Consider the following 14,390-nt stretch of genomic DNA (forward strand, 5'->3'; position numbering starts at 1 on the left):
GACACATCATTCTTCACTGGACGAGTCCGATCGAACTGAAGACAACCTTCATCTATCAGTTGTTGAATACCCCTTCTCAAACTATCACATCCGTTCTCGGTGTCTTGACAATTTCTGCACTCTCCCCCACAGCCCGGGAAAATCCTTCCTTTCAAGAGTCGGTCTTTGACCACCGATAGTGAAGTCTTCACTTTAGTCACATCAGAAACCAAATTCAAAGTTTCCCCACTATCAACAACATTAATCCTCTGCCCGCCGTGAACTGGCGTCGGGTTTTGGATAATATTAGGCACCAAAGAAAAATTGATGGCCTGGGCATCCCTCAAATCTTGTACCTTTAGCTGGAGAGCCTTGCAATTATCTGTAGTATGGCCAGGTGCGTTGGAGTGAAAAGCACATCTGGCGTTGACATCATAACCTCTAGGCAGATTGTTGGGATCGACCGGTGGGGCCAGAGTTCTCAATGTAACCAGATTCATGTCAATCAGCTTGGGAAGTAATACATAATAAGGCATTGGGATTGGCTCAATGACCCGGTCCGCCTGCCTTGGACGTTGTTGATAGGGTCTCTGCTGACCCGGATTACCTCCTTGTTGTTGATTGTTGTACCTGGGTTGCTGTTGCGGATGATACTGCGGTTGAGGAACAGGTGTTGGAATAGTGACTGCGGCCACTTGATCTTGATAATAATTAGGGCGTCCTCTGCCCTTGCCTCTGCCGGCATATACAACGCTCGTCTCACCTTCTCTTCTTCGCTGACAGTTACCAGCAAACAGTTTCTTGGGAACTGATGAGTTGGAAGCACTGTTGTCTTGAATTCGGCCCATCTTCAACAGACTCTCGATCCTTTCTCCAGCAATCACTATCTCTGCAAAGCTGATTGACGGGCAAGCAGCCAATCTCTCGATATAATTGCCTTGAAGAGTGTTCATGAACATGTCCGCCATCTCCCTTTCAAACATAGGGGGTTGGACGGATGCAGCAATCTGTCTCCAATGCTGAGCATATTCTCTAATGGTTTCCTTGGCAGTCTGAGACATTCCTTGCAACAAGGTCCGATTTGGAGCCATGTCCAAGTTGTATTGATATTGCTTGACAAAAGCCTCTGCCAAGTCTTTCCAGCTCTTGATGGTAGTACGAGACAAATGAGAATACCATTCACGAGAAGCTCCAGTTAAACTGTCTTCAAAATAGTACATCCACAGCTTTTCATCTTCAGTGTGAGCTCCCAACCTTCCTAGATAAGATTGGAGATGAGTGCGTGGGCAAGAAGCCCCGTTGTATTTCTCAAAAGTAGGGGGTTTGAACTTGTGAGGGATCCTTACTCCCTGAACCAGACCAAGATTGGTGACATCAAAACCTAAGGAATTTTGAGACTCCAAAGATTTGAGCTTCTCAGCAAGCTCATCCATACGGCGAGTGGTCTCGAGGGCCTCATCGTGCAAAGAAAATTGATCATACTGACAATCTTCAGTAACGGGGCGCCCGTTAATCCGAATCCCTTGATTCACATTGTACCTTCCGCCAATATCATTCCCAACATTTCCCGTGTTGCCAACATTACCCGGGTTTCCATCAACATTTGCGTTCCCAGGGTTACCAGGGTTCCCCTCAGCACTTGGTATTTCCACCTCTGGATCAGGCCTCGGTTGCCCAACCAATTCCTTCAGCTTCGCCTGGCCTTCTGCCATACCAGTCATCAATGTCATGAACTGATCCATCCTTTCACGCATATCAGCCAGTTCTTTCTTTATCTGGTCCATTGCTAGTCGTGGACGGTTTTCCTTTGTCGGGTACCTATGAACTCGCTTGGGACCAATAACTGCCTGCAACAGGGAACAAACATTAGACACTGCGATGACACCTGCAAAACAAACAAGGGTTAGTATGCATGGTATGCGATGCACTGCTTATTCGATTTTAAGGCCCCCCTTAAAAAGGGAATACCTTGCAAATGAATAAGCATGAGATGTTGGATGCAAATATGCAGATGATGTTATGCAATGCAATGGCATGTCAATCAGAATTGCTGGATCCGCTTGAACATCTGTCAGGTTGCACTGCCTGGAGAGAACTTAAGAGGATCAAGCAAAGCACACCAAACAAAGGTCATGGGATGGATCATGTTATCTTTAATATCAACCATCCATTTTTGGTGGATTATGGTTTACACCTTATCAACACCCAAGTTTCATTGATATTAAGGATACCTGAACAGATCAACCATGAATAAAGGGTTTGTTGCAAGTCACGAGCATGGAGTTTAGGTTAAGAACCACCCAAAGGGAGTTTACTAAGGTTTAAAACTGCCAAACATGTTATACAAAAGGTTCCCATAGTCATAATCCCATCTTTCGGATATTATCGGAGGAACGACTACTCGTATTCCAAAAATATTCTCAAGAGATACTCTTATGAGTGTAGTATCGCGTAACAATCGTATCAAATCTTACACTTGAATGACTTTCGCACTACGTCCTACGAATAGGCCAAGATGGGTTTGGTAAACTAAGGTCCTTGGCTTCTAAGGTCTATATTGGAAAAAGTAATGTCTAACCACAACTTACTTGTGTGACATTATTGATCCCAACATGACCTCCACCAAGTGAATGGGCTTGCAAGTCAACTTGCTAAGGAATATCTCCACACAAGTCAACAAGACTATGCCATTCTCCTATCCTATGTGCACTCGAGTTCGGGTATAGAACTCATCTCACAAACAGAACCAGCAGATACGGCAGTCATATGTACACAATGCAATAAAGCAGGTAAATGCTAAAAGATAAATAACTGTACAAAAGAATAAACACCCAATAAACAAACAACCTACAAAAGCTATGAGGGACTTGCATAGGGAAACCGGGTCCCCAACAGAGTCGCCAGCTGTCGCAACCTGAAAAAGGGAATGCAAAAAAAAACAACCGGCGAAGAAAGACAGGAGAGTCGCCACCGTGCATTATTTATCCCAAAGGAGGGAAAGGAAACGCTCAAAGTAAACCTGGAAAAAGGAAAGGACAAGACAGGGTCTCGCAACCAAATCTTGGGTTCGGGAGTCGATTATGCGAAGGGAAGGTATTAGCACCCCTCCACATCCGTAGTACTCTACGGGATCCACTTTTGTAGTTCTTGTCTAAAGGGTGTGGGTTTATCTAATGTGTTATTTACTAAAAAAAAGGGGTCAAAAGAAAATGACTCGCACGGATGTCGCATCCACTGTATACGTATCTCATCTGAATATGAGAATCAGAGTCTTCGTAGCTCGGCTACCTATGGGTTAAGGGTAATTGTGCTCGCTAAGACATCGTATCTTATGCCTACATATCTCATCTGGAATGAGAATCAGAGCAAGCCGTAGTTCGGCTAACTACGGGGTTATGGATTGGGTTTTGGACGAATGATGTTACTACGCAATCTACCGGATGCTCGACCTTTGGAGACTTACTCGCTTGTAGTAGAAGGAGTTAACATGTTCTTAGGAGAAGAAAAATCAATGAGTTGGTAGGGTTAGGAATGCTCATGCAAAAAGACAGTCCTTGACGAAGGAACCTGCATAAAGTAAACACAAAACATTGCCTCCTATCGAGGTCTTCCAGCTCGGAAAGCAGTAAAATGCGGGAAAAATGTAAAAGTACCACACGGATGAAGATCCGAGGCAACAACAATTAAAGGAACGATAAACCCTGAGATCCTTCCAAGCTAACATCAGCAAAGAAAGTGGGTCAGTACAGGTAATCAGAATGAACCTCCAGGGGGTATCCCACAAATAAAGTGGAACACCAGGCAAACTATCCCTACAAAAGTCATGTGAGCCTTCACAAAAACTCAACAAAAGGGTTAGTGAAACACGATAAGCATTTTTTTCATGGATAACAGTATGGTTTCAGAAACCTCAAACCCTGTTGCATACACTTTAGAAATTAAACGATTAAGCATTCAAGGCATTATTTATACATTCATACATAATTATGAACCCGTGGGCAAAAACCTAATGAAATTCATCCATCATACCTCAAACATTCAGAGTATTCAACTACAAAGCACAAAGGTAATGGGAATAAGGGCAAACCTGATTGGAGAGATTAATTGAAATTGAGTTGCACCCGTGAGGTTTACAAAACAATCTTTAGGGTTTATGTGAGGCAGAGATGATTCTGTGCAGTTGAGTTCCCTTTAGGGTTTGGAGGCTGATCTGAGTTCTCTGTCACGTTTCTCTCCAGGTTTTGTCCCAAGGTTTTGTTCCAAGGAAACCTCAGAGTATTTTGCTTCTCTTCCTTTTTCTGTCTGTTTTGTTACAATGAAACTCTAGTATTTATAGCCTAATATTGGTAGCTTAGTGGGCTTTTGAGAGAGGTCCAAGTTTGAGATTTTTTATTTTATTTATTTATTTATTTAATTATTTAATTATTATTATTATTATTATTATTATTTTTATTTTATTTTTTGCATAACACGTGGGCTTCACCTAGCGAGCGTGACAGCTCATGAACAAACCTTTGCTCCTTCAAGATTAACGTTTTGACTGACAAATAGACCCCTGTTGAAAGTAACTCAAGTCTTTCCCTTGTGTTGATCATCTAAATAGAACCTACAAAGTGTCCTGGATGATGTTCAAGCTTCTTGGAGCTAATCCCGATTGACATGATGAAATGCAATGTATCTAATGTTAAATGACCTAAAAATGAATGCGTGAATAAGGAGGGCAAATTTTGGGGTGTTACAACTTGGCCTTGTTTACTTCCTTTGGAAGATGTCTTGGTTCAAGGATCCATGCTTATGAATAGAGGGTTGAGTGTTCTCCAAAGAATGACTTAATCAATTGAAAAGCAAAACATCGCTAACATCTAATCAACTAACATTTGACTAACTTTTATTGATCTTGCTTTTATTTTCAAGTCATTTACTTTATGCAATTTAAATTCAAGTCATTTACCATTTCATTTGCCATTTTACATATCATTTAACTTGTTTATGTTTATGCCATTTTCACTTTGCTCACTTGAGCCATATATTGTGATTGTACATATTTGTTTGTGTATCTTGTTTGTGTTTATGGTATTAAGACCTTAAGATACTTAATAAACAACAAAAACCCTAAAAAAATGTTTGTGTGGACAACTGGATTTGATATGAGCTTTGGACTTAGAATTAGGCAACATTCCATATGCAAAAGGACTTGGCCAATGGCAACATTTCTGAAACCAAGTGATTGTGATTTGAGAATTCATCTAATATAAGTATTGGGATCCACTTGAGTTCATCTGCTACATGGTCTTCATGCAAATGTTACTTTGACCCTGTGTCTAATACCTTATTCTGAGCCATTCAAGGAGTATGTCATCTGATACATGGGAAGATTAAGAAGAAGACTGTGAAGTTGCTAGCTTGGATGTGGCTATCTTTATTTGATGCCTTGCTCTTCATTTTGCTACTTGCTTAATGAGATTGCTTGATTTAAAGTCCAAAGGAAAAGTGGGTTTCTATATGACATTCTTGTCTATTGGATTGCATCCTATTGGTCAAATCTTTTCAACTCTTAACTTTTAATTTTTTTCCTTAGGATTAGTCTCTTCATCTCCACCCATTTCTTAAATTTCAAATCTCTCCCCCCTTTTCAAAAATCTTCTTTGCTTGTGATTTCTAAACTTAGACTTTATTGCAAATTAGAAACTTTGGCCTTATGTCATTGCATTTTTAAACTCTTTTCTTAAATCCAACTTGTAAATGAACTTAACCATATTGACTTAAAATTTCAAAAGAAAAAAATAACTAACACTCATTCAAACTCTTTTAGGCCATTTGTGCCTCTTTGAAATTTAAATCTTGATTAAAAGAAATTAACTCATTTTGAAATTGATACCATGAACTACGAGGTTTTGATCCCTCATTTTTATGTTGGTACGTAGGCACAAGTCCGAAGGTCTTGTCAAACACAAAAATATAATAAATGATTTCTTTTCTCATCCCCACACACTATTTATTGCAAACATATTTTATACCAAAACTCATACACACATAAAAAAGAGCTTCCTAGGAGTACCTAGGACACTTTGGGTGAAAACACCTTCCCTCTGTGTAACCAACCCCCTTACCTGTAATCTCTGGAATTTTATTAGTTTTGTTCGTACTTTTCCCTTTTCCTTTGGAAACAATAAAAGCGTGATGGCGACTCTGGTTTTATTGACGTTAAGTTTATCCATAGCTTAATGGTCATGAATTTACGGCTACATTATTTACTACCTGAGTAACAAGTTCACCGACTGTGAGACTCGGTATTCTATGCTTGAAAAGACTTATTGCACATTGGCTTGGGTTGCTAAGCATCTGCGCCAGTATATGTTGAATCATACTACTTGGTTGATATCCAAAATGGATCCAATCAAGTACATTTTTGAGAAGCCTGCTTTAACTGGGAGGATTGCCCGTTGGCGGATGTTGTTATCCGAGTATGATATTGAATGCTGATCTCAAAAAGCAATAAAAGGTGGTGTCTTGGCTAACCATTTGGCCCACCAACCGATTGAAGACTATTAGTCAGTGCAATATGATTTTCCCGATGAAGAGATCTTGTACCTGAAAATGAAAGATTGTGATGAACCATTGCTTAAAGAAGGGCCAGAACCTGGTTACCGTTGGGGCATGGTATTTGATGGAGTTTTTAATCAGTACGGTAATGGCATTGGGGAAGTGATTATTACTCCTCAAGGCACTCATTTTCCGTTTATAGCTAGATTGACTTTCAAGTGTACAAATAATATGGCTGAGTATGAAGCTTGCATTATGGGGCTTGAAGAGGCCATTGATCTCAGAATCAAATATCTAGACGTCTATGGAGATTCAACTTTGGTTATGAATCAGATCAAAGGTGAATGGGAGACGAATCAACCCGGTTTGATACCGTATAGAGATTATGCAAGGAGGATTTCGACTTTCTTTATAAAGGTTGAATTTCATCATATCCCTCGAGATGAAAACCAGATGGCAGATGCTCTTGCAACGTTGGCTTCTATGATTGTGGTGAAGTTTTGGAATGAAGTTCCCAATTTGACTGTGATGCGTCTTGATAGGCCATCTCATGTGTTTGTTGTTGAAAAAGTCAAAGATGAAAAGCCATGGTATTTTGATATTAAGTGTTTCCTCCGAAGTCAGATTTACCCGTCTGGGGCATCTTTGAAAGATAAGAAGACTTTGAGGAGATTAGATGGCAACTTCTACCAAAATGGTGATGTGCTGTACAAGAGAAAATTCGATATGGTTCTGCTCATATGCGTGAATAGACACGAAGTAGACTTATTGATGAATGAAGTCCATGAAGGTTCCTTTGGTACTAATTCCAACAAGCATGCTATGGCTAAAAAGATGTTGAGATCAGGTTATTATTGGCTGACAAAGGAATCTGACTATTGCGAGTTTGTAAAGAAATGCCACAAGTGTCAAATTTATGCAGATAAGATTCATGTTCCTCCGAGACTATTGAATGTCATTTCCTCTCCATGGCCCTTCTCCATGTGGGTAATTGATATGATTGATATGATTGAGCCTAAAGCTTCAAATATGCATCATTTTATTCTGGTGGGTATTGACTACTTCACAAAGTGGGTTGAAGCGGCATTGTATGCAAATGTAACTAAGTCAGTTGTTGTGAGGTTTATCAAGAATCAGATTATATGTCAGTATGGTGTGCCAAGTAAGATCATTACTGATAATGGATCTAACTTGAATAATAATATGGTGGAAGCTCTTTGCAAAGAATTCAAGATTGCACATCATAATTCTTCTCCTTGCAGACCAAAGATGAATGGGGTTGTTGAAGCTGCAAATAAGAACATCAAGAAGATCATTCAGAAGATCGTTGTGACGTATAAAGATTGGCATGAGATGCTCCCATTTGCTTTGCATGGGTACCGTACATTCATTTGCACTTCAACAGGGGTAACCCCTTTCTCACTTGTTTATGGTATGGAAGTTGTGCTCCCAATAGAGGTTGAGGTCCCATCATTACATGTTTTGATGGAAGCCAAGTTAACTGAAGCTGAATGGTGTCAGACCATGTATGATCAGTTAAATTTGATTGAAGAAAAGAGATTGAATGCCATGTGTCATGGTTAGTTATATGAGCAAAGAATGAAGAAAGCTTTTGATGAGAAGGTCAAGCCTCGTGTGTTCTGAGAAGGTAACCTTGTGCTCAAGAAGATTCTATCTTTCAAACCATATTCTAGGGGAAAATGGACTCCTAATTATAAAGGTCCATATATTATGAAGAGAGCCTTTTCAAGAGGTGCTTTGATTCTTACAACTATGGATGGTGAAGAGTTCACTCGTCCTGTGAATGTCGATGCAGTCAAGAAATACTTCGCCTAAAAAGAAAAGAACAGCTCGCTAAGTTGAAAACCCGAAAGGGCAACTTAGGAAAAAATGAGCGTCTCGGTGGATTGAAAACCTGAAAGGGCGGTCCAGGCTAAAGTTTGGGACATAAAATAGAAAATTTATCCCTATAAATTGAGTACCCCACATTGGGGCAATTTATGAAAAAATTAGGGATTATGGCAAGTAATTGCATTCGGCTAATCTTCAGTCTTGAAGACATTCTTGAGCACGTCTTTGGTTCTGATTCGTCACTCTCAACCGAAGCCAAGATCACAGTGGAGATTGAAGTTGGTAGAAGGATTAGTGATCATTGTATTCAATGCAACCCTTTTCCACGTAAATTACCATTTTTCAACTTTTGTAAAGATCTATGGAGTCTTGTCATTTACAGACTACCATTCTATTAAATAACGTTGAGCTTTTTATCCAATTGTTTCTACTCTTATTTATCTTTAAGCCAAATTAAATTAAATTTTATGATGATCATTTTTGAAATTAAAATTAAAATCAAAATCGTTTTTCTTAGAATAAAAGCAATTACTTTTAATCAATTGATTTCAGTAAGGAATATCAAGAGCAGTCTGAGAACAGGTGGGTCCCAAAATGCGAAGCATTATTGGTCTTCCCCAAGCCGTCGGTTCAGCGAGTTTGTTTCCCCAGTGGAGTTTGAGATCGTTTCCCTAGCCGATTTGTAAGCATTTATTCTCAGCAGTTTGCGTAGTTCTAGCGCAAGATTTCATTTCCCCTCAGTCCGCCAGCGGATTTCACTCCTGATCCCCCGTCAGCACTGATTCTTGAGCAATATTGGTAGTACCCCCTGCGAGGTTGTCTCCCATTCGATATGGTGTTGACCTAAAATTCCCCGTAGAATTTATGATTCAAATCCTCAGCAGATATGTTCCCTTTCCTCAACCAGGGTCAAACCTCTGAGATGGATGGTTTATATCCATCCCCAACTCTTTTCTCCAGCTAATGCCTCCATCCTATCGAGATTAGCCGAGTGTTGTAGCGATGATTCAGATCAGTGACATTTGTATCCTTTGTGATTGCTTTGTCAGCATAATCATCATATACATATACATATACATATACATTCATAGATTTCATTATTGCATTATTATTGCACTTTGTGATTCAATATTTTTTCTGATCCTCTGCTATGATGGTATCTTTTCCCCCACGCAGATTTGGTGTGTCTGCCCTCCCTCAATTTTAGGGTGTCATCCCCTTAAGCAGAAATAATTTAACCTTTCTCATTCCCTACTAAGATATTTCCTCATGGATGATTATTATTTCAGTTTCCTCCCCAGTCGATTATCTGGATGGAATCACTCTCCTTGAGTTATATCCTCACTGGGTCGAGTCTTTGGTTGACCGTTTCTTTCTAGCTCTTACCTAGATAGATGCTTTTGGTCCCCTAAGAGTCTATTACCCAGTAACTGGTAATACTCTTCTCGGTTTGCGAGTGTTACCACAAGAAATTGATAGGGCATGTTGAAGGCGTAATTAATGAAAATGCCTTATGGATTTAAGGATTATACCCCACCAAGGGGAGGTTTGAAAGAAAGTTGATCCCAAGATAAGAAGGAGCTGGGAAAACCACAAGTTACCAGAAGATGAAATCTACAGAAGAAGCATGTTTGGTCGAAATCCGCTCTGTCGACTGAACTGGAGATGGGGACTTAAGAAATTCTTGATCGTACCAAACACATAGGGGATGGTGTTGACATAAATACCTGAGCGGGATAAGTTTGAAATTCAAAATGACTAGCAGTTACAAGGAGAACAAGCGCCAGAATATGGAGCAGTTTTTAGATCGTGTGGCACGACGTCTGTCTATAGACAATTATTTTTGAGTAGTTTTGCTTGTAGACAGTTTCTTTAGTTCATTATAAATAGGGGATCCCACAGAGGATTCGGGGTGTTCACTTTGTACCAAAATCACTTGTAAAAAAGATCACATTCCCAGCGCGAGGAAGCAAGAGTTTTTAAGAGTGTTATGTACGTGAATCACCACATTTACTTCAATGCAACTTCCTTATTTTTCAATTGTTCCCGTTGAACACTTTATTTTAATTTCATTTACTTTTTAATTATCATTTTACGTTGTCATCTACGCTGTCGACACCAATTCTATTACGATAATAGAATTCACCAAAAGAGTGTTCGTTGTATATGTCTTTTGAATGTTATAACGAGTCACCCATAGTCTATAGCATCATCATTTTGTGTGGAAAAACCTTTGCTTGTTCAATACTTTGTCAGAAGCCGTTTCTCACAAAGTTAATATTCTGTCGAGTTGAACGAGTCACCCTGTTACATTAGCACATGTCTTAGGATCAACTGGTCGATCCTACAAGTAACCCTTAGTTTAAGGCTTAGGGAAGACCAACGGTTGTTTACCAATTTCCACAGTAAACAAAATGGCACGCCATGTGGGACGAGTGCTAGTGTAGTTACGCAATTGCATGAAACTTAGAAGTGGCAAACTATATAGTAGGCCACAAGAAACTATGAAAATGTCAAACTCCAATACGGATGAAGTGCCACAAGGGACTTTATCCACTATGGAAACAAAAATTTCACAGGTTACAACTTTGCCTCCGATGACAAGTGTAGCCTCAACGATGTCAACTACAGTTGGGGTTGGAGCATCAATTCCTTTACCTCCACCGGGAGGTTCAGGATCAATGATAACAACGTTCAGACCTTATGTGCCTCGCTTTGGCACCACATATCCTCTTTATGGAATGTTGTATTCCTTAATGCCAGGATATAAGTCAACATGAAGTGCATCATTGTTTTCAGACAACGCTTAAAATACGAGTCCCTCCTTACAGGGATTAGCGCAAAGGGGCAATGCTTAGAATAGGAATAATACTCAGAATAGAACCATGCCGCTGTCGAATACTTTAATAGCGGTGTTAAGGCAGCAAATGGATGATAGTAATCATGAGTTGGTTAATATGTTAACTAATCAAATGGGTACAGTTTTTAATCCTGTGATACAGGAATCTGCTGAAACAAATAGGCAGGTGGCTAATCAATTGACATGCATGTGTAACTTCCTAGGGGCACCGGCTCGACAGATGGCACAAGTGGTTAGGCAAACCATTCCTGTTCAAGTAGAGATAGGGGTAGCAGAAGATGAGACAGTCCATGAGGGTCAAATCCTTAGACCTCAACAAAATCAAGGCGTTGAGTCAGGAGTAGCAGGACGTAACCAGATGGTGTTAGTTAACCGACATCAGGATGCTGATCAAATTGTCGATCAACATCGTCAAGAAGACTTAGAGGTGGAAAATAATTTGACAACTATTATCGAAAGAATTATGGCTAGGAATGGTATGAGTGCCACATTGCAAAGGCCATTATATGCTTCCCCATTGGTTGAATTTATTCTCCTAACTGAGGCACTTAGAGGAATGAAGGTGCCTAAATACACTAAGTTTGGGGGAGAATCTGGTGAGTCGACAATAGAACATATTGCCAGATATTTAACAGAGTCAGGAGATTTGGTTCACAATGAGTGTTTGAGAGTAAAAACCTTTCCTTCTTCTTTGACTAAAGCTGCCTTCACATGGTTCACTTCCTTGGCCTCAAATTCGATTGATTCGTAGGCCAAGTTGGAAAAGAAGTTCCATGAACAGTTTTATGAAGGGCATTCCAAAATCAGTTTGGCAGAATTGTCTAGAATTAAGAGAAGGTTTGCTGAGAGTATTGACGATTATCTGAATAGATTTATATCATTAAAGGCCATGTGCTTTACGCAAGTACCGGAACATGAACTTGTTCAAATGGCTGCTGGGGGGGTTAGATTATTCCATTAGGAAGCAAATATACCCAACTTTTGTAAAGAGTATGTTACAATTGGCTGATAGAGTTCGACATCTCAAGCGACTAAGGTTAGACACAGTAAGGCTAAGAAGGAAAAAATAGCGTTCATCGATTATGATGCGACAGATCCAATCTATGAGGCTGATTATGCCTCATCGACCGAATTAGAAATTGACACGGCTGAGTTAAAGCCAGGATCTGCTTATGAGTGTCGGTTATTACTTCCTGCACAAGGGAAAAATCTTGTCGAAAACAATCCAAAATTCGCTTCAAAAACTTATACATTTGATGTGACAAAGTGTGAGGAAATATTTGATTTGTTAGTTAAAGATGGTCAAATGGTGGTGCCAACTAGTACTAAAATACCACCATTAGAACAAAGACAGAAGAGAGAATTTTGTAAGTATCATAATTATCTTGGTCATAATACCTCTAATTGTTATCTTTTCAGGGATCTGGTTCAGAAAGCAATTCAAGAAGGCAGGCTGAAATTTGTTGGCCGCAAAATGAAGATCGACGTTGACCCTCTCCACCAGGAGGAAGCTCTACTCGTTGAGCTAGTCGAGATCAACATGGTCGAGATTACTGAATATGATGAGGCTGACATGTTAGAGGAAACTGGTGAAAGCCCAGATGTCGACATAGCTGAAGTCTATCCAAGGGCTGATGAAGATTTGGTAGATTTCCTGTATCGCTGCAAGAATAAGGGTTCACAATTCTGATTATGTCCTAGATATGGCACTGTCACCGACAAAGTTGCTGCTGAAAATTTCCAGAAGCTACAATTGGGAAAAATCAAAAGAAGTGGGATGAACAGAGCACACAAGAATGAAAGAATTCCAAGGAAAGCTGTGGAAAATGCTCAAGCAAGGCCTGAGAGCTTCGTACCATCGGCAAGTGCTCCTAGAGGAACCTGGATCAAGCCTCAGGGAAAACTAGAAACCCCACAAGATGTTGTTGCTGCCAGAGGAGGTTTAGCAATCAACTACAGGCGTGAGTTCAAGTCTGAGAAAAGGACTCATGTTTCTGAAAATTATTTGGGGAAGAACCCCATGTCCAAAACTCAATGGAGACGTTTTCAACGTTGCAAACAGGCTGAAAGAGAGGCTTCTAGGGAAATGGCTGGAAAAGACATGGCTAATGGGGCTGATTCTGGAAAGAGAGTTGTTGTGAGGGTCGACACTGCAGCTAAAGAAAGGATCAGGGAGTATGTCCGTCGACCAAGTGAAAAATGTTCTGATGAGGTTATTGATGACTTCAATTTAGAATCAAAAGCAAGTTTGGATATCTTAGTCAACATGGTGTCAATCCTACCAGAAGAATACAATTGTGTTACTGAGGTGAAGGATTCGGTAGACGATGCTGACGCTGAAGAAATGGCGTTACATAAGCCAAGATGTTACTTTTTGTGCTGAATGATGGTTCTGCTGAGAGCCAAGAAGAAATTTTTGAGAGACCCACAATGACTATGAAGAGTCACCTGAGATCTCTGTTGATCAGGGCTAAAGTGGAAGGTGTGACTATCAACAAAGTGTTGGTAGATTGTGGCGCTACTATTAACATCATGCAACACCATATTTTGAAGAAAATTGGCAAGTATGATACTGATGTTAGATCCAACAACATAGTCTTATCTGACTACGGGGGAAAAACAAAAAGCACCATGGGTGTTATCATGGTGAACGTCACTGTCGGCTCAATCACTAGGCCAACATTGTTCACGGTAATAGATGCCAAGCCAAGTTACAATTTGCTAGTCGGCAGAGAATGGCTCCATGGTGTCAGAGTTGTACCATCTTCAGCACATTAGAGATTGGTAATTTGGAGAGGAGATGGAGTTGTCGAAAACATTGAAGTTGATCAAGGCTACTTCATGGCTGACGTGAACAATGTCGGCAAGAAGGAATTCGATAGAAAGTTGGCTAACATTTCTCTTTGTTTACCAGCTAAGGATGTGTATTCTAATCTAAGTGAAGCTTTTGTTTCTTTAACTTTGCACGAAACTCATGGCTTCATTTGGGATGTGGAACGTTTAGAGGAACCACCTTATGCAGAAATCCGGCCGACGGGTTTGGGGGATGTCACTGATGATGACTGAGCTAGAAGCTCTAAAGAGGATTTCAGCATACGTTGCCGAGAACAAAATAAAATCGACCTTAGAGGCTGAAGATAACCTGGCTGTCGAAGCC

The 14,390-nt window shown here is 40.2% G+C and overlaps 1 protein-coding gene across 1 annotated transcript; it reads left to right on the top strand.

Moving 5' to 3' along the window:
- Positions 1-13,663: 13,663 nt before the first annotated feature.
- On the top strand, positions 13,664-14,011 carry LOC127098090 (uncharacterized). The gene has a single exon (XM_051036594.1). It carries the CDS (start codon positions 13,664-13,666, stop codon positions 14,009-14,011), a length of 348 nt encoding a protein of 115 aa, XP_050892551.1.
- Positions 14,012-14,390: the final 379 nt, after the last annotated feature.

This window comes from Lathyrus oleraceus, chromosome 1 (assembly GCF_024323335.1).
Source record: "Lathyrus oleraceus cultivar Zhongwan6 chromosome 1, CAAS_Psat_ZW6_1.0, whole genome shotgun sequence".
Classification (NCBI taxonomy): Eukaryota; Viridiplantae; Streptophyta; class Magnoliopsida; order Fabales; family Fabaceae; genus Lathyrus; species Lathyrus oleraceus.